The 21,691-nt window shown below is 38.0% G+C and overlaps 1 protein-coding gene across 7 annotated transcripts in view; it reads left to right on the forward strand.

The window, feature by feature from the left end:
* LOC308255571 (testis-specific gene 10 protein) overlaps positions 1 to 21,691 on the forward strand; it is a gene marked incomplete at its 3' end in the record, with an annotated part of 124,655 nt that overhangs the window by 48,404 nt on the left and 54,560 nt on the right. For 5 of the 7 annotated variants that reach the window (XM_080683187.1, XM_080683189.1, XM_080683186.1 and 2 more), the window contains 6 exons: positions 6,452 to 6,567; positions 8,833 to 8,987; positions 11,385 to 11,440; positions 12,546 to 12,714; positions 17,443 to 17,553; positions 19,260 to 19,445. In XM_080683187.1, the coding sequence (XP_080539313.1) occupies positions 6,452 to 6,567; positions 8,833 to 8,987; positions 11,385 to 11,440; positions 12,546 to 12,714; positions 17,443 to 17,553; positions 19,260 to 19,445 (793 nt within the window). The remainder of the gene's footprint in view (positions 1 to 6,451; positions 6,568 to 8,832; positions 8,988 to 11,384; positions 11,441 to 12,545; positions 12,715 to 17,442; positions 17,554 to 19,259; positions 19,446 to 21,691) is intronic. The other 2 variants (XM_080683192.1, XM_080683191.1) reach the window with 1 other exon arrangement.

Genomic DNA, 21,691 nt, shown 5'->3' on the forward strand with positions numbered 1-21,691 from the left:
CAATATATCTCTTGCATTCAATTTGGCCTGATTGTTTGCATAAACACAACAAGAATAGTAACTGATTGCCTTTGCTGAATTCCATGATTGAATCTCAATGTGTCCCTTAGGGCAGAGAAGCCACACCATCCAGTTGCTGTTAGGCCTGCCTGCAGTATCTGCTGGGTTAGGTGAATTCCTCACCACGATCTGTACTTGCAGCTGCTCTGCCCGTGCCCATGCCCTAGGCTTCAAGGCCCATCTCAGCAGCCCTCCTACTCCTCATGGCCCTAGAGTGCATTAGCATTCCGCAGGGACGCAGAGGCTCCCTTGCTGCCCCCCCTTCCACTCTGACCAACCACCAGCGATGGCAGGGTATGGGCCTAATGCTCCAGTATCATCCATTTCCAGGGCTACCAAGCAAGTTACCAGGCTTTCTCCATGGCATTCTTGGCTTCAAGTCTTCAGAGTCCAGACATGACTCTTTAAAACATGACACTCCGAAGTTTTTGGTCAATAAAACCACCATTGGAAACCAGTCTTATTGAATTTATGCAAAGAAATGCATTTCCATGACTCATTCATTAAGAATTGCCAAATTTCGAAGGGATAATATAGGGAGAAAAATACACTAACTTACTTTAAGATCTTCTGATTTTCCTTGCCAGTCCTTCCCATGGACTCTTCAGAAGATGTAATATTTTTCCAAGTGCATTATAACAAAACAGTAACTGTCTCCAAATGACAAGAAGAGATTTAAAATGACATGGATACGGATTTCATTATAATGCAGATGACATGGAATGTTGTCCTTTTTGTAAAACCCAATATTCTATGATATTATAACCAATAACCATTAGTTATAACTGTATTTGACAATGATTCCTATGTACCTTCAGTATAAAATTTTCCTTCAAGAGAGAGAGAGAGAAAACAAACATTCGAGGCCTTTCAGAGCCTATTAGGATGATCTAAAGCCAATTCTAGATCAAGAGAAAGTTTCTTAAAATTCAAACCCCTGAAGGATTGTCAAACTTGATTTTACCAAAAGATTATATTTTGAAGTGTATTAGACAGAAACATAGGCTAGCAAACTTCAGTTCCTATGATTAAAAGATTGTCTTTTTTATTTATTAAATACCTGATTAATATAAAATAATTATTTTACTAGAAAAGAACTAACCAAAATAAGGCTTATTTTCTAACTTCATTTGTCCTTGGGTGTGGACAGCAAAGGACACTACTAGTAATTGGATTTCTGCTATCAGCCTCCCTGAGTACATTGACATAAGCTAATTACCCTCTGTTTAGGGAAGCAAAATGCAAATAATTTTAAGTGCCCTTGGTTTAGGGAAGATAGGATTTCTAGATGGTTGCAAATTGCTATTTTACTATCTCAGTTTCCCTGTTCTGCTTGTCCTGGCTTACTTGCCTGTGTCATTTAATCAATTTCCTTTTAATATTTCTTTCTACAAACATTCTATATAACTTTCACAGACATTCTTACATCTTTCAGAAACATTCTTACAACTTTCAGAAATAACCAGCTTTAGAAACCACCTTCTTTCTCCTTCAAAATGCATAACCATGCCTCAGATCTTCCATTAAGTATTTCTACTCTAACATTCTTTCTTTCTGTCATACCTTCAGCAACTCGTTCAGACCTTTTCTTTTTTTCTTTAAAATGTATTAGAATTCTTCACTCTTAGAAACCTTAATTTTTCAATGATAACCAAAAAGTAAACAGCATTTACATTTATGAAAACACTCTTACTTTAAGGAAAATATACATTCAACAAAGTACAAGAGACCTTCTGTAATAAAAACTAAGCACAGGTGAATTAAAATGTGTCTAGCAGTTAATATTTCAGTGTTTTATGTTATTTTAAAATACTTAGATATTTATCATTTAACCCAGGAATGCTCCAAAGCCTTTCATTTACCAAAGACTTTAGAAAATTTGTATAGGCATATGAGGCTGGAGAAAAGGCAGGGGAGGAGGGAGCAGGCTCCTCAGCCTGTTCCCAGGCCTCTAGCTGCTTGGATTCAAAACTGCCATATTTTTCCTTAGAGATAACATGCTAAGGTTTGGGAAATACTGCTGTGGCTTCTGTTTCTGGCCCTCAGTGCCAGCCCTTCCCTGGGCCACTTGTTCTACAGTTGTGAACATTATGTTAGCTTTCTGTTTCTGCCTTTCTTATTTTTATGTACATAGACCTTCTGAGTCTTTTTTTTTTTTTAATAGCTCTTCTGCACTTCTATCCTTCCAGTTCTCTAACTTTGCAGTTTTCTTGAGATGTCAGGCAAACTATTGGTGACAAAATGTAATTTTTAATATATCTTGGCCCAACAGGTCCTTGGGGTCTGGCCCAGAGTACTTTCCCATTTGATCTTTTAGTCTTGGTAAAATTTGGAAGGCCTTCTTCTTTGCCTTGCTGAATATGGAAGGCTTTATTTAGGTTTGGAGATGGGGGAACTGCTTCCCTAATCCCTTTAATTATTAGTTCCCTGAGAGATCTCTCATGTGCCCCTATGGGTCTAGTTGTTAAGGTCCCACTGGAGCTCCCGGGTTTGGAAATTTTACATCTGCTGAAGCACACCAGGGCCAGCCAGGTGCTCCCTTTCCCAGATAGCCATAGCCAACCTTCAACTAATTCCTCGTTCTTTTCCTGAGAATAATATTCCCAAGATAGACATTAACTTGGGTCTACATATACACTTGTGGGCCCCAAAATGGGCCCAGCTGGTCAGCTAAGCCACATGGGTCTTCCAGCAGAGGTTTTAACTCTTTTTTTTCCCACTGCTCCAACTCCTTTTGCAACCTAGAAAAGCTGGTTTCTGGTGGCACAGAGGCCTCAGAGCCAGTTGGATGAGGGGGAGGCTGGGATTCTAAATCACCATCTTGGCTGTTCCCTCAGATTGTCCCCTGGTCACATAGGGAAGAGAAGGCAGGACAAGGGATCTCATTTCTCTGTCTGCCCATGTTCTCTTTTAGGCTTCTCTACTTTTACAGGGAGAAGGATGACTGGCCCCTTCCTCCAACAGAGAGCACAGTCAATCTCCTATTGAGTGACTGGACTTTTATTATTAACATATTTATAATTATTACTGAAAACCTTTGTCACAAATCCTTCATTTTAGTTACATCTATTTATTATATCTTAACAACTTTGAGATTTTAAAGCCAATCATTACCTAAAGCATTTTCTTGACCAATTTTGTAACAGGGGTAACTCAATGTGAAACTACCATTTTATTTTATTTTCCTTATTAAACCAGGAGTGGCCCTGCTTCGCAGCTAGAGAGTACTTCCACAGATCTGTTCCTTCCAGTGTTGGGGAAAAACAGAACATTGGGAACCAGTTATAGTTATGGGGAACATTATTTATGCTGTTAAACATGATTGCCCTTTCTGTTCAAAGAAAGGACGTACTAATCTGCCTAGGAGTCATATGCCCCCAGGACCTGGGAGTCACCCTTGAAATGCAGTCCATCCTTATACAAGAACTGCCCATTATCATGAAAGCATTAAACTTGTTGCCCAACCCAGCCTGCATAGCTTATTTCCTTATGTAATTTAAAGTATATTGTATTGGTCTAATTTAGTTCAAAAATATTTCTTTTTAGGGAGAGAGAGTAGATCTTTGTGTCATCTCAGGGCCCTTGAGATGTCACAAAGTTATCTCTCAGTTAAATACCCAATTTAAAGATTATCAAAGCTTAAACTGATTTTAACATTAAAAATTTTGTCTTGACCCCAGAATTAATCTTTTTCAATCTGGCTAATAAATTGTTATATTCTAGTAATGCCACAGAAGTACAGAATATACTTTAATGTTATAGAGAAAACGCTGGGAAGACACACCTACTGCCGGCCCATTCCTTTGCTGCCTTGCCCCCAAGGGCGCAGAAGGGGCAAAGCTGTGACCTCCTGATAGTCAGCCTCAGTTCCATTTTGGCCAGCCTGGGCAGATTTGTGACGTCACAGGCAGGCACAAAATTACCTATTGGTCTGGCCTTTGTTTAAACTTCCCTGGGTTAAGATATGTGCAACCTTCACAAATTTTACACTTTCAAATTAGAATCTTAAAACTTTAACCCAGCACAGCAAAACGACCTTTGGTTCCTAATGGCACAAAGCCTACTCAGAGAGTTCTCTATATTCATAAACGAGGGAAGAGCAAACTAAAGTCCCTAAAAGTTAGAAAGCCAAAATTACATTGTAGACATACAGAGATCTCACTAAGAGTTTCTGGTGGCTGATGTAACAGAGGGAGAGCAGGAAGAGTCACCAAGAATAAGGATTCTTGGCAGCTCCTGGGACGTTTTGCAATCTCTGTCACGTGTTCAGCCTCACCACATACACAACTGGGCTTCCCCAAAGTGGGACTTGCCCTATCTTTAAACAAACAACAAAGAGACATAAAATATCAACAAACACTCTCATACAGACGCGTGCAACACACTAAAAGTTTACATCAAGAGCAATGTCTTCTGTCCCTGGTTCAGGAACTGCCCCTCCCCAGAATCTCAGCATTCTCCCCAATAGACTATTTTGGGAGAATGTATCTCCTAGGCCTGGAATTTCTGTTTCATCCTTAGCCATAAGCTGGGGCCCCTGATTTCGTGGAGAGGCATCTGCATTGCAGGCAGTGGTCTGGGCCCTTCTTAAAATTCTTTAGCATACATTCTAAGACAGTGGGTTTAGTGGAACTACTTCCCATGTTTGAAGTTAAACCATGTAATCCCTCCCACAGATAACTCATTTCACGCAGACTCTTACATTCATATTCACACACCAGTCAGTTCGAGCTTTGAGTTCCATCCACAGAAAGTCTCTGAACTGAGGCAAATATTTTGCCTAAGTGGTGATCAGCCACTTCTTCTGTCCCGAAAGACAAGCCTGAACTCAAACTGGTCCCCTGGGGGAAAACTCACTGGTCAGACGTCCAGTTCCAGAAAGGGCTTTCCTGTCCTCCTTGGAGTACACTGGGTTGTGAGTGGGGGCCCATGTCACCCAGGCCCGATGAGAACTGGGACCCAGTAAATCACTGGAGGTGCACCTCCCCATCATCAGGGGCTCGGTTGAGCGGGCCCACCCGCTGGTCTTGTGCAGCGGTGCCTCAAAGGGGCAACTTGGCTGTGTGTTTCTTGGTCAGGGAACCAAATTATATTGCAGAATTTACCTGGCCACCGGGAAATACACTACAAATGTTTGGAGATTCAGGAAAAACCCTTATTTAAAGCAGCGATGCTGGCTCAGGCTATTGGAATGAAGATCCAAAGCCTGAACAATTTATACAATGAGATTACTCCTTATATATATTCCTAAATTCTTTGTTTTCTTACTTTCGGGCTTTTGCAGCCCTACCTAAGTTAGTTAGAATGGGGAAGTAAGATTACAGCTGAAGGCCTGGCCTGGGTGGTGCTAGTGACCTCCCCTCTGGCTAAGCTGTTAAATTCTTGGTTTGTGGCCCTTGTAAACTAGGAGTATTTAGGAAAATAGATTATCGCCAGGGAAGGGGCAGTGACTTAATTACAGACTAACAAGAATGTGGGCTAGGACACCGGTCACTGGCACAGATTCAGATTGCTAGCCCTCACCCTAGATTGCCCCCTATATTCCTCCTTACTGAGATAGGCAAACCCCAATCATATCTAGCATAACATCAGTTCATAGTCTTATGGCTCTAATTTGGCTCCAGGGGGCTTCCCTTACAAATTCTTACAAGTTTAGCTATACATATAAAAGGATGCTTCTTTATATTGTAGGATGCTTCTTTATTAGAAGACTTCCAGATTATCTAGTTTCCATAATGCCATAAATTATATATTCTGTTTACTTCTTTATTGACTAAATTCAATGAGGGCAAGACTGATGCCCACCAAGTTTGCTATATAGGTTTCTAAACATCTAGTTCCTGATATATATCAGACACTTAATAAATGTGGAATGAATGAAATGCTGTTCAGTATAGATTTATTTATAATAGTGACAAACTGAAATGAATCTAAATACCTAATAGTAATAAAATACTGAAGTAAATGTTTATATTTACTTAAAAGTAAATGGCTATTACTCATATAATATTTTTTAGGCAAAAATTGATGATTTGGAGAACTGTGTTATAGACTGAAAATTATTAAAGATTACGTGTAGGTGAAAAAATCAGATTTAATTTTTTAAATTTATAGTATGGTAACTTTAAAATATTATAACACTGGATATGAAAAATATGGAAAAACACTGAATAATGAACACCAAAATGCTAATAGTAGCTTATGTTGGAGTGGTGGATTGAGGACCCCTTTTTACCCTTTATTCTTTAAACTTCCTATAATGTGGCGTTAGGAAGATATTAACAAGAAAAATGTTTATTAGTGTTCTTAAAAGTTTTTAGATTTAAGTATACTAAGAGGTTGATAAAACATAAAAATTTCAGAATTAGTTTTATTATTAAAATGTTTACAGAGTTTTATATGAAAATACAGAAAAAGACCTTTCTGATACTCAGCGACACCTTGCTAAGAAAAAATATGAGCTTCAGCTTACTCAGGAGAAAATTATGTGCTTGGATGAAAAAATTGGTGAGTTATTTTTTTCCTGATACTACTTTCTTTACATCTGCTAGAAAAAAGCTTTCTTCTCTCAGCTATAACAAGATAAACTTGGAGATAGGCCCTTCAATTAAAAGTTTATGATTCCGATCATGGAAATATGTTTTTCTTTGATAGTAAACTTTTTATTTATATTTAGGACCATAAATACTTAGACATGGCTTCAAATTTTTCAGTGAAGAAAAAGCCAAACAAAGCAGCAATACTTCATAATTTATTATGGTCACTTTTAAAATTATAAGTTTTTATGTGATTTTAAGCTACTGTAATGAAACAAAGTCCACATATATATTACTTTTGTTACAAAGTATTCATATATCTGGCTATATCTATGATATTTCTTGGATTTATAGAGAAAAATATTTTTATAAAGTCTCCTATTTATGTTACTTGCCAGTGATCTCTATGAAAATATGGTCATAATTTACTCATTTTTAAAACTGTAAAGTAAAATTTCTATTTTATTTTATTGATTTTTTACAGAGAGGAAGGGAGAGGGAGAGAGAGTTAGAAACATCGATGAGAGAGAAACATCAATCAGCTGCCTCCTGCACACCCCCTACTGGGGATGTGCCTGCAACCAAGGCATATGCCCTTGACCAGAATCGAACCTGGGACTCTTGAGTCCGCAGGCCAACACTCTATCCACTGAGCCAAACCAGTTAGGGCTGTAAAGTAAAATTTTGATTAGGAGTAGAGTAGAGCCCATTTTTAAACAGAGGGAATATTGTTAACATTAGCTGTAATATAGTTCAAATCTGGCATAAACAATAAGGTGAGTGGAGGTGCTTTATATTGAGATGGGAAATACTAAAATATAAATATTAAAGGGATATTGAAGAACTCATTTTGAATATTGTAAGTGCAAGTAAAAATGTAAGGTAAGCAGTTAAATAGATAAGTTTTTATCTCAGAAGTAAAACCTAAACTAAAGATATACATTTGGGACATATTGGCATATAAATGATATTAAAACCATGAAATCACCTAGAGAAAATATAGAGAAGGAGGATCCAGGACTAAGAAGCCAAAGAATTAGGAAGAAAACCCATAAGTGAGTGTTTTTCTTTCTTCCTTTCTTTCTTTCTTTCTTTTTTTTTTTTTTTTTGAGGCAAGTGAGCAAAATGTTTTAAGAAGGAGGGTAGTATCAACTATCAGATACTTTCGAGAAGCTAAGTAAGATGAGGATGAAGAAATGTTGATTGGATTTGGTACTTTGAAGGTTTGGGGAACACTGACAAAGTTTAGATAGAGTGTTGGATGTGGAAGATGGAATAGTTGAGGAATGACTGGGCAGTGAGAAAGTATTGACAGAAGAGAATAGAAGTCTGTTAAGAAGTTTGGCTACCAAGTGTGGCAGAGCTTCCCTAGTAGAGCTCTAGACCAGAGGTTCTCAGATTGGGTGTGGTCAGAATCCCCTGGAGGGCTAGTGCAGGCCACTGGGGCCAACTCCTAGGGTAGCAGATGGCCAAGGCTTTTGTGTCTTTTCCAGTTCGCTCAGGTGGTTCTCAAGCTTTTGTGCATTAGAGTCACATGGGAGGGCTGCTTATTAAGACATAATTGCTCTGCCCAGTCAGAATTTCTAATTCAGTAGGGCTGGGGTTCCCAGATGATGCTGATGGTGCTGGTTGAGAAACCACAGTTTGAGAACCAATTGTATAGCAGTCATTGAGGCCTTCAGCATTGACATTGGCTTGTCAGTGTTTTCACAATCAAATCAGACATCCTGGGATGATTTTTTTCCCCTAGGAATTTTTAGGAAAAATTTAGAGAGATCGGAGTAGTAGAAGACATTTGACTCTGAACACGACTTAATTGAATATTTTATTAAGATCTGTTACCAACTTATATGCAACAATGATTCTAGTTTAGAGAGAGAAAGGAAATTGGGGGGGTATGGTGGTTTCAGTATTCCACCCAACTTCATCCACCTATAGTCTGCCCCCGCCACCACGCATGTAAATCTACTTTGAGAACTTGTAATTTAGAGCTTTCCTTTGCTATTCTTATTCAAATGTGTTAATTATACTTTTACATTTATTAGTTATTTAGAATTTCATGATTCATCTTAGTTTTTAATCACTAACAACAAAAGCCATGTTTTTATTTGGAATACTATACTTAATTTTAGGCATTGAATGTAATATAGGAAAAATTACTTTGAAAAGTATTTCAATACACTTGAAATGGAAAAAATTATCTTGACTAAAAATGCCTTTATGATTACATATTTAGATAATTTTACAAGGCAAAGTATTGCCCAGCGAGAAGAAATCAGCATCCTTGGTGCAACCCTCAATGATCTGGTTAAAGAAAAGGAATGCCTGCAAGCATGCTTGGATAAAAAGTCTGAGAATATTGCATCCCTTGGAGAGAGTTTGGCAATGAAAGTATGTTCTGAGAACTGTGGTTTAAAAGAAGTGTTTGCACTGGAATCTGAATAAAATAATAGGATTCTCTCAAATTGCTTTTCTAGAGAGCTGAAATTTTAAAATGTGATTTTGAAATATTTCAGAATAGTCTTAAAAATGTGTTCTTTCTCTCATCAATGTGTGTTTACATGAACTAACAAGAACTAATTCAAATATCAAATATTCAAATTAAAAAGAAAGCAGTGAGATTGATTTCTTTTTAAAAGCACACCAGAACTTATATCTTCAGGGAGCCACTGTGGGAGGCAATATGTTTATTCCATTAAAACTGCCTTTGTAATTGTGTTCAGAACTCGATGCAGGTTTTTACATCGTGCTTAGCCATTGAGACTAGACCATATGGAGTTGGTAAGTAAAGCTGGGTGATAATCTCCCTCCCTCATTTTTTACCGTTCAAACAACAACATAAAAGCTGTAGCCAAAATGGCAGGGAAATACTCATACCCTTTTTTTGCTTGTAAAGTGGTTCTGAAGGCAATTCCAAAATTTTTTTCCACAGATGTCATAAGCAAAGCAGCATCATTGAAATAAAGCCTTGCCTCTCTCTAAAGGGAACTAATTCGTTCATCTGCCCGCCCATAAAACAAACACTTATTGACATGTACCAGGTATATTATGTTAGAAACTGAGGAGGAGTGGACACGCCTGCCAAAGCCTGTAGTATAATTGGGAGACAGATAAATAAAGGTACTTTTATGATAGAATGTGCTGAGTGTATGCACAATGTGCGGTTCGAGTCTGGCAGAAGCACAGTTGACTTAACCTGCGGGTTGGATTAGGAGAGGAGAAGATCTAGAAAGCTTTCCAGGAGATGATAGTACCTGGACTGCCCTGAAAATTGACTAGGAACTAGCCAGGAAGAGACTTAGAGAAAGGCTACAGTGAGAGGAAAGTGATTCAGACAGGCAGATACCTATTAGAGAAAGGGAACCCAGACGGGTAGAGCAACTTAGGAGAGCCCTGTGGCTTTCACCAGGGAATGTCACAGTGTTTCTTGATAGTTTATAATGCCAGAGCATAGATTGCAGAGAGGTAAGTATGGGGTTGGGTAGGTGGCAAAAAAAATGAGATGGGATAGGTAAGCAACAAATTTAAATATGTAATGTTGAGTTTAGAATATCATCATCGATACAGTGAATCAATGAAAACATGTAAACAAAGCATTACAATTAAATTCTTATTTTGAAAGAAACATTCTGGAGAAGGACACATGAATAAAGGGAGATGACATATACCCATGCACATGCACACACGACTAAACTGTCCTGTTGAACAGGAACAAAACTGGTTGGAAATATGGGTTTAGGTTTTCATCTTGTTGCCTTGGTTACTTAGGATTTCAAACTTCAAAGGGCAAAGTGAAATCTAGTTATTTAGTGAAAAAATAGGGCTTATGTTAGCCAAAGTGTCTGTGAATAGTATCTTTAACTAGTTCACCATCAACAAGCATTTTCAAAGGAGGAAGTGTGGGAATAGTATTGATGGCATGAAGATAAGCACACCTGACTCCTGAATCTCCCTCATCACACCCTTGAAAAGGGAGAATATCAGTAGTTTATTTTATTCACTTTTTGCTCTAGGTCTAATATTTACTTCCTTATTTAACTGACACCTAACTAAAAATATACTTTTATAAGTAACTCCATTTTAACAGCGTTTGGAAGATGTTATTGATGACTGTTAAGAAGTTCAAGTAAAATATATTCAAGTTATTTTTTTAAATATTTTTATTGATTTCAGAGAGGAAGGGAGAGGGAGAGAGAGATAGAAACATCAATGATGAGAGAGAATCATTGATCAGTTGCCTCCTGCACTCCCCCCACTGGGGATGGAGCCCACAACCCAGGCATGTGCCCTTGACTGGAATCAAACCCAGGACCCTTCAGTCCGCAGGCTAATGCTCTATCCACTGAGCCACCTGGGTAGGGCTAAAGTTATTTTTAATATTCACTTTCCTGGGTTTCATAACGTGACCTGAGGAAGTGAATCAGTCTACTCCCCATGGAGAAAGCCCTAATGCAAACCACTGGTTTGCCTCCAGGTACAGAGTGCTCTGGAGTCTCTGGTGTTGGGGGACTGCACAAAGCCTAACAGAGCATTTGACACATTGATCTCATATCAATACACCCAAGTGTAGTCTTAACGAGCATAATCGATTGTTTTTGTCTAGTACAAATATTGGCATTGATATACTAGGCTTTAGTTTTAACGTGTAGGAAAGGTGAATAGAGCATAAATGTTTAAACCCAAATGTAAATGAAAAAGGGTGGGGGAAATTGATTTTTGTTCATTTGGTTTTAACAGAAATAACAGTTTAAGATAATTTTTTATGTCATACTTATATTACTTTTCAAGGAAAAGACCATTTCAGGCATGAAGAATATCATTGCTGAGATGGAACAGGCATCAAGGTAAACCACTCGTCCAACAAGAATTTGAGTACATATTTATTAGGGGCAAAGTACTATGTTAGGTACAAAGATAGTAAGAAACAAGGGCTTAATGTTACATATAGGGTGATAACTTTCTAATGTTGGAAGGAGGCCTAAGTCTGTGTAGGGAAGTAAAAGAGGATATGTCATCTGCCAAGGAAAGGGAAGGAAAGGACAGCAGAGAACCACAGACCAGGTAAAGTTCAAGAGCCTCGTGAATGCAAGTAGGTGAGTGTTGGAACCCAAAGTGAGAGGAGGTGTGAAGGGAGGAAAGGCTAAACATAGAGGCCTGTGTTATAGACAAATGAGGCTAGATTTTATCCTTTGGGAAATAAATCATTAAGGAATTTTGAGGAGAATTTTGTGTTACAAAGATTACCCACACTGAAGAATGATGATAGATTGGGGTTGGGGAGTGTGGTCAGGGGTGAGGTGCTTGTGAGGAAGAAAATCTAGGAAAATGCCAGGTTTTGAGGGATGAATACTGGATGTGTAGAAACTATGGAAAGCGATGGCTTTCCTCTGAATTGGAAGAGCCTTTGAGACCTTGTATATATGTCTCATACGCAGTTAAATATGAGAGTCTGGAGAGTAAGGAGGAGGCCAAGGCTGGAGGTAATGATTTCAGAGTCTTCAGGGTATAGATGGGGTTGGGAGCCATGGATATGAATAGTATTTGTCTGAGCAAAGGCAGAGAGAAGAAGAAACAGGAGACTAAGAGTTGAGCCCTCAGAACCCTTACATTTTAAGAGGGCAGAGGAAGAGGAACCTGCAAAGGAGACTAAGCCATGGCAGCTAGAGGTCAGAGGAAAGCTTTCTTATATTTGAATGTCAGAAGTTTTGAAATACTTAGCTAATCATTGACTGTTATGTATAGTCAGCATCTTTTGTCCATAGTGAAATGTTGGCAACACAGAGAAACTCGAATGCACTATTTTCGCAGTATTTATTCGTATAAATTTAAATGTGTTTAAAACTTCTTCAAATGTTTTTATGCTAATTGTCCATCTTCTGTCATGTGAGAATTTGTTATTCTGTTTTGGTAAAATGTCTCTTCTGACGTACTATTTGATTTGTGCAATAGACAGTCTACTGAAGCGCTAATTATGTGTGAACAAGACATTTCCAGGATGCGCCGGCAGTTGGATGAAACAAACGATGAACTGGCTCAAATCGCTAGGGAAAGAGATATCTTGGCTCATGAGAATGACAATCTCCAAGAACAGTTTTCTAAAGCTAAACAAGAGAACCAGGTATATTTGTCCTAGTCTCTCTCTTTTTTTAAATTTAATAAATCTTTATTGTTCAGATTATTACAATTGTTCCTCTTTTTTCCCCCATAGCTCCCCTCCACCAGGTTCCCATCCCACCATCTGCCCTTCGCCCCCCTCACTGTCCTCATCCATGGGTGTACAATTTTTGTCCAGTCTCTTCTCACACCTCCCACACCCCTTTCCCCCCGAGAATTGTCAGTCCACTCCCTTTCTATGCCCCTGATTCTATTATATTCACCAGTCTATTCTGTTTATCAGATTTTTTTATTCACTTGATTTTTAGGTTCACTTGTAGATAGATATGTATTTGTTGTTCATAATTTTTATCTTTACTTTTTTCTTCTTCCTCTTCTTAAAGAATACCTTTCAGCATTTCATATAATACTGATTTGGTGGTGATGAACTCCTTTAGCTTTTTTTTATCTGTGAAGCTCTTTATCTGACCTTCCATTCTGAATGATAACTTTCCTGGGTAGAGTAATCTTGGTTGTAGGTTCTTGCTATTCATCACTTTGAATATTTCTTGCCACTCCCTTCTGGCCTGCATAGCTTCTGTTGAGAAATCAGCTGACAGTAGTATGGGTACTCCCTTGTAGGTAACTAACTGTTTTTCTCTTGCTGCTTTTAATATTCTCTCTTTGTCTTTTGCTCTTGGCATTTTAATTATGATGTGTCTTGGTGTGGTCCTCTTTGGATTCCTCTTGTTTGGGGTTCTGTGAGCTTCCTGGACTTGTAAGTCTATTTCTTTCACCAGGTAGGGAAAGTTTTCTGTCATTATTTTTTCTAATAGGTTTTCAATATTTTGCTCTCTCTCTTCTTCTGGCACCCCAATAATTCGGATGTTGGTACGCTTAAAGTTGTCCCAGAGGCTCCTTACACTATCATATTTTTGGATTCTTTTTTCTGTTTTTCTGGTTGGGGTTTTTTTTGTTTGTTTCCTCATATTTTAGATCATTGGTTTGATTCTTGGAATCCTTTGATCTACAGTTGAATTTCTATATATTCTTTATTTCAGACAGTGTATGCTTAATTTCTGACTGGTCCTTTTCCATTTTTTTGGCATTCTCATTAAGGTCCTTGAAGGTCTCACTAAGCTCCTCAGAGGTCTCATCAAGTTTCTTGGCGGTTTTTAGAAGATTCTTGAGTAACCTTATAAATGTGGTTTTGAACTCTACGTCCAGTAGTTTGCTTTCCTCCATTTCTTTCATTCGTGACATGTTTCTTTGTCTCCGCATTTTGCTGCTTCCCTGTGTTGATGGAGTGGTTTTCTGTGGTAGGGGACCAGTGGTTCAGCCTATCACCTGAGGTGGACACACTTGGTGCACCCCTTTGTGGGCTGAGTGCAAAGTCTTGGTGTAGTTAAGCCTTGATTGCTGTTGGTACACTGGGAGGAATTGACCTCCAGGCCAATGGGCTGTGAGGACCCGCTGTGTCTATAATGGAAGAACTGCTGTGCTGGAGACACGCTTATGTGGCAGGACTTGCTTCAGTGGGGCTTTGGAGCTCACTGAATCTGCCTCTTGAATGTGTCACTTATGGATGTGAGTAGTTGAAATCTGGTGTCATCTCACACTGACCACTAGATACATTGGCTTTTGGATCTCTAATGGGGTGCAGGTCAGCTACTGTCTGAGGCTACCCAGCAGGAGCTACAGCAAGAACTACAGTTTTCTCTTCTTTGCTTGGGGTTTGGAGGTTTTGGAGCTGTCTGACCAGAGCTGCAGTTTGTTAGGTTAAGCTGCAATAGGGCAGACCATTTATATGCAAAAGCCGCTGCTTGGAGCTTGGGTGGGTTTGTAGATTGTGCGGGGCGGGGTCTCAGGGAGTCACTAGGCTAGGGCGTGGCAAACAGCGATGGCTGCCAGTCAGCCATCTCTGCTTCTCCGTGTTTCCAAGTCCCCGTGTCCCACGCCCCAGCGCAGTAAACAATGATTGCTGGGCGCACCTCTGCAAGAAAGCCACTCTCACTTTCCAACCCGATGGCAGACATTCCAGCTTCTCCCTGTAGGAGTTTGGGTCCCCAGCATTTCCCCAGAAACTGGAGTTCAGAGTAATCGGGAGCTTGTCTCCCTTCGGGTTGAAAAAAGCAGCGCACCCAGTCGCCCGCCGCCAGCCGGATTCGCGTACCTCTGTACCTCAGCTTTTCAGCGCTTGTGCATGTCTCAATGCTCTTTTCTGTTTCCTTCTAGTTGTAGAACTTCCACTCAGCCAGCTTTCCCTTGGTTCTGGGTGATAGACGTATTGTCTTTTAGTTGTAGTTTTGAAATTGTTGTGCGAGGCAGCAGTTTACGTGTTTACCTATGCCACCATCTTGGTTCGGATCGAAAATTTCTTTTATAATAACTTCCTACCTGTGCCAATATACTTTATCCACATTTCTCATTCCCAATATCATTGTTGTAATTTCACCATTAAAAAAAATTCTATTTGGAAACTTTTCTCTCCACTGAAAATTCTTCAGTCCAAATGATATCCCCCATGTACTGTCACTCTCAATGTTTTGTTTGCATCATAAAAGTCTGTATTTTAACTGTTAAAAATTTTAAATTTATATAAATAGATATAGATACATTTTGTTAATTATAAAAAATTGCCTGATATGTTAAAATACTGTTTTCAAAAGTAAATGAATAATGAAATCCTGGAACAACAATGGGACAGTACATAAAAATGAAAGAAATCTGGGCCCTGGCTGGGCAGTTTAGTTGGTTAGAGTGTTGTCCAGATAATTCAAGGTTACAGGTTCATTCTCTGGTAGGGCACATACAAGAATCAACCAATGAATTCATAAATAAGTGAAATGACAAATTGATATTTCCCACCCACTCTCCCTTTTCTCTTTCTAAAAAAAAAAAAGCACTAAATAAAGGAATGCAAGAAATCTGAATAAAATATGTACTTCAGTTAATTATTTGTTGATATTGGTTGTGGTAAGTATACCATATTTATGTAAGATGTTAATAAAAGAGGAAACTGAATATAGGGTATATGTGGGCTCTCTTTACTATTTTCACAACTTTTCTGTATATTTGAAACTATTCCAGAATAAACTTTATTATTAAAAGTTAATGAATAGCAATGAAAACTAATATGTGAATTTATAATTTTGTGTACTCTTTACCTGCAGGAAATAGGCTAAAGGAAAATATGACCTATATTTATGAAAAACTAGATTAAAAACTCACTTTGTACTGATTTTCAGTGTATTTTAAAAATATTTTGTAATGGTTTACAATGTATTTTTTAAAATATTTATTATTTTACATGAACTTTTTATGTAGCTGGCATAAAACCACATGCCCCTTTACATCATGGTTTTTCTACATGAGGGGGCAGTAGAGAGGAATGGTTTGGACCAGGGGTGGGCAAACTTTTTGACTCGAGGGCCACAATGGGTTCTTAACCTGGACCGGAGGGCCGGAACAAAAGCATGGATGGAGTGTTTGTGTGAACTAATATAAATTCAAAGTAAAGGAGCGGAGGGGAGAGCAAGAGAACCGGATAGAACAGCCGGATCCGGCCCACGGGCCGTAGTTTGCCCAAGGCTGGTTTGGACTCATATGAGTTTGAATCCCCCTGCCTGGCTGTGTGATAATATCACTTAACTTTTCCGAATCTCAGTTCATCATCTGTAAACATGAAGAGTAAGTGAGAATATGCCTAGAAAGCACTTACCAGAGAGTCCAGCATAATCACTTGATAAATATTTTGTAGGGACATTATAAGCATTTACCTGCTTTTTAAAAATTTTATAAACATTTTGTATAATCAGAAGAAAATTGGCATCACAACAATTTTCATATGTTGAAGAGTAGTTTTTTCCTTCGTTTGGGTCATGGGCCCAAGGGTAAAAGATGGATTCCTCTGTGGACCACAGATTAAGAACCCTTATCACAGAAGATGTGGAAAACAGAAGCCTTAAAAAATTTTCACCCCAAGTACCACAATTTTTAACAAATTGGGATGAAGTATTTTTAGTATTTTATTCTGATTTTTTTCACTAACGGTGACATTTTCCTCTGTTATTAAAAGTTACTTCAAGCATTTCTTATAGAGACATAATGTTATATGTGGTCTTATCATTATGTAGATACTATTATTTGCTGCATCACTCAATGTGAATAAAATATTGTTGCTATAACGAATAATGCCTTAATGAACATTCCTTTTCATTACATTTTGCTAGATTTAATTTCAAGTTGAATCACAGATTATGAAGTTTTTTAAAATTAGGTGGACATTTTCAAATACAGTGAATACATACATATACATCTCTCATCTTCAACAAAAAGCAACATATTTATACTTCACCAGATAGCAGACCACATATTTGCTGATTGCAAATTTACATTTACTCCAATGATACATGGAAATGCCCATCCTTTGCCATAACAAAATAGCTTCAAATACTTGCTAATTTATAGGCAAATAGTATTTCATTGTCTTAATTAGCATTTTTTTGTTTACTAGTAAATTTTTAACTTTTTAAAGTATTATCATCTACTTGTGCTTCCTTTTTATGAATTATTTGTTTGGGTTCTTTGCCCATTTACAGTTTGGACTCATATTTTCTCCTTGTTTTTATATGAGCTTTATATATTAGGCATATTAACTGTAATAATTATTTAAAAATTTATGGTGATTTAGAAATATAGCATTTTTCATTTTTTATTTTTTTAGTCAAATTTAGCTATCTTTTTCTCATAGGCCTTGTCTAAACAATTGAATGATACTCATAATGAACTTAATGATATAAAACAGAAGGTCCAAGATACTAATTTGGAGGTTAACAAGCTGAAGAATATATTAAAGTCTGAAGTACGTATATACATTTTCCCCTCCTTTCTCATAATAACTGAGTTTTCAATAAAGTTACTGACCAGTTACACTATGGGGAGTGCTGAACCAAGTCTTCTTTTAATGCATAGCTTATTTTAGTGTTGTCAATGATGGGTTGACATCACCAATGTTCAGAAAGGTAACTCAAGAATATACCCCTTTTAGCTTGCTACTCAGCCATTCTAGATATCTAGAATCCTCCTAACTGGGTAAAGGACAGGGGACCAGAATCAACTTTGGTTCATTCATATTTGAAAATGGTAGAGATTCCAAGTGCAAACTTGGACAAAAGAGGTTCCACATTGTGTAGCAGATCAGAATTGATCACGCTATTGTGGGTCCATTTATTTCTTAGGATCAGAAGTCAGATGGCTCTCCTCGGCACTTCTCTGTCAGTAACCATTTGACCAGGTGCGTGGATGCTTAAAGTAAATTTTGGTGCATGTGTGACAATCCTGGAATAAACAGAGGCCTTGATGAACGATGTTAGATGTGTCCATTTAGTAAAATGTTATCTAAAATAGTGTAGTTTGGTTGATTAAAAAGTATAGTTGGATTATAATAGGTGTAGTGTTTGTTACGTACATACCACTGAAACCATTAATAGAAACTCACCCCAAGAAAATCTGTTTTCTTTATTTTATTTAATGTATTATTTCATATCAGTCCACAAACATATGTAGAGCATTTATGTGTGGTGTTCATTAGATTGTTTAGGATGTTGAGAGATAGAGAGTGTAAGGACTCCTAAATCGCAATCCTTGCTTTCAGGCAATAAAGCAGTGAGCTTACGTTGACAAAGCAGGCATTTCCACACTTCTTGATTTAAGATGCCAGCATGTAATATCACGAATGGACAGAAGCTCTGGAATCAGATAGGTCTGACTCCTCTTCTCCTTAATGGCATGGACTTAGGTGGGCTACTCAACCTCTCCTAGTCTCAGTGTCCCCGCTATAACTGGGAAGAACACCCAGGTCAGTCAGCAGATCTAGCACAATGATCCATTTAAGTCTATTCTGGAATAGGGCAGAATATAAATAAATGAATATCTTAGCAACACTGAGCATAGTTAACTCTGAATTAGTGTAAATCAGTTCCCCTCCTCTTCCTACCCTGTCACATTAAGGATTGGGGCTTTTAGATTCTGGAGTTGTGTTTTCAGACATCACACATCAGGTTTCTCTTAGCTTTTAGCATGCTAGTATGAGTTCTTTCACTGGATTTCATTTCACAGCACCATTGGATGGATCCAGGCACCCCTTCCCCCAGAGAGCACAAAGCACGGGTGGTCTAGTAAGAACTGTCAGGTGCATTCTTCATTCATTCATCCATTCAGCATGCAGTGTGCTAGGTGCAGAGGTGCCAGAGATGAAAACTGAAAGGAAACAGAATGGCACCCCAGGCACTGGGGACAACATCAGCAAAGGTGTGAGGGGAAATAGTAGGTCCTGTAGCTAGAGTGGCATGTATAGGTGGGTGATAACAGAGAGGTAAGAAGGACTTGTTTGAATACCATTTTCAGGAAGCTTTTGTTTAAACAGAAGTTATTTGAAGAACTGCCTTTTAGAAAGATTATTCTGGAGATGTTGGGAAGAATCAATCAGATGGTAAGAAAATCACAAGGAGAGAGAGCAGTTAGGAGAGGCTGTACCCATAATTCTACTACTTAAGATTTGCTTTTCAGGAATCTGAGAACCGACAAATGATGGACCAACTCCGAAAAGCCAATGAAGATGCTGAAAACTGGGAAAATAAGGCACGGCAAGCAGAGGCAGATAACAATACCCTCAAATTAGAACTTATCACTGCTGAGGCAGAGGGGAACAGATTAAAAGAAAAGGTAGATGCCCTCAGTAGAGAGGTCGAGCAGGTGAGTTTGGGAAAGTGTGCTTGTACTAAGTCCTGCATCCTGTTGAAGACTGTAGTTTGACTTTCCATAAATTAAATATATAAGTAAACACTTAAATTATTTAAACACTAGAGGCCTGGTGCATGGATTGTTGCACATTGAAATGAAATTAATTTGAAGGTGGCCAGAGGGGTAGGACTGAGCGAGAGGGACCAGACATGCCCTGGAGCCAACCTCCTGAGGTCCCCCCCTGGCTGGCTGCATCTGGGGCAGCGCTGGGGCTCAAAGGGCATCAGCAAAGTGAGCAGGGTCCTTCTGGCAGGTGGGGTCCCTCTGCCTGGCCTGCAGGGATTGGGCCGAAACCGGCAGTCCAACATCTCCCAAGGGGTCCCCGAGTGCAAGGCACTCTGCAAAGGTCCTGCATTGAGTGTCTTCCCCCTGGTGGTCAGTGCATGTCATAGCTACCAGCCGGTCACCCAGTCAGCCAGTTGTTTAGTGTTTTGTATATATAGATACTATGAGTTGTAGCCTGATAACTGTTCTTGTACTCACTCTGGTTCTCCTCTAATCTATTACCTGCACTACCAATAGAATAATCTTTAGCATTTTTTAAAAAATTAGGAGCTATCATAAACATATGAAAAAGTGCAAAAACAAGTAATATAAAAGACATGCTTATACCCCTCCTCACAGGTTTAAGGATGCTAACAGTTTGCCAAATTGCTTCAAGTCTCTCTTTATTTAAAGAAGCAAAACATTACAGGATCCAACTCCTTATCCTTTCCCCTTTTCCCCCTCTAGTATTTGGCATGTATAAGATTCCTGGTTGTATAGCTCTTTTGCATATGTTTATATTTTTTCTACATATCTCTCAGCCTCAGGTGATGCATAAAGTTGTTTTGTGCACTGTAAGTTACTACATATTATAGGTATCCATTGGCAACTTGCACTTTTTGTTCAATATTATTTTGAAATTTATTATTTTTATATAGTGTATATCTAAACAGTTGTATCTTTATTCATTATATAAATATTTTCTTTTTATAAATTATTGTTATATTAAAGGAAGTTTAATTGTCTTCATTTTCTTTTTTTAAAATATATTTTATTGATTTTCTTTTTAAAAAAATATATTTTATTGATTTTTTTATTGAGAGGAAGGGAGACGGATAGTTAGAAACATTGATGAGAGAGAAACATCGATCAGCTGCCTCCTGCACACTCCCTACTGGGGATGTGTCCACAACCAAGGTACATGCCCTTGACTGGAATCGAACCTGGGACCCTTGGGTCCGCAGGCCGATGCTCTATCCACCGAGCCAAACTGGTCAGGGCATGTCTTTATTTTCTTAATATAAAATTCTACAACATCCTTTTTTGTTTCTCTTTGGATATATATTTCTCTAGGTTTATGACTAAAAGTGGAATAACTGGATCCAAGATATGTACAATTTTAACTCTTCTTTGTGTTGTCAGATTGCTCTCTAAAGTATTACTCTTCCACCAGAAATCATGCAGTTATCATCTTCTCAAATATGAATCAGTACTTGATATTATCAGACATTTAATTTTTTTCATACTTTTTGTTTTGTGTTTCCTTGATTACAAGTGAAAATGAAGGTCTTTTCATATTTCTTAGACATTCAGAATTCCTCTTTTATGAATTTTCTCTTGATTTGCTGGAATGAATTTCTTAAACTCTATTTTTCTATTAAGTTGTTTATCTTTTTCATATTGATTTAAAGCCATAATCTATTCTTGATAATAATCCTTTTAAATACATTAACATTTATCTGTAGCTTGTCTTTTCACTGTGCTTGCAATATAAACAGAAATTTTAAATTCCCGTGCTGCTGGAATTAGTCAATGCTTTACCATGTGGTTTATGATTTTATGTCTTCTTTAGGAAATCCTTTACTATCCCAAGACCAGAAAGATGTTTTCTTATAATTTCATTTAAAAGTTTTTCTAAAAGTATGTGAAAATTTGCCCTTTACATTTAGATCTTTAATTTATTTGAGATTGATTTTGTATATAGCTTAAAATAGAGGGGTAATTTTATATTTTTGTGGGTGAATCTGCCAACCTTTTTTTCACTGAATTACAAGTCTACTTTGTCATAAAAATAAGTCCCCATACATTCTGCTCCATTGATCAATTTCTCTATCTGCTTCCCAACAATACACTCTTGGAGCTTCTATAGTTTTGTTAAGTGTTGATATCTGGTTGGATTCAGGTTCCCCCAAATATATTGACTATATTTTGCC

The sequence above is a fragment of the Plecotus auritus genome (genome assembly GCF_963455305.1).
Source record: "Plecotus auritus genome assembly, chromosome: 8".
Classification (NCBI taxonomy): Eukaryota; Metazoa; Chordata; class Mammalia; order Chiroptera; family Vespertilionidae; genus Plecotus; species Plecotus auritus.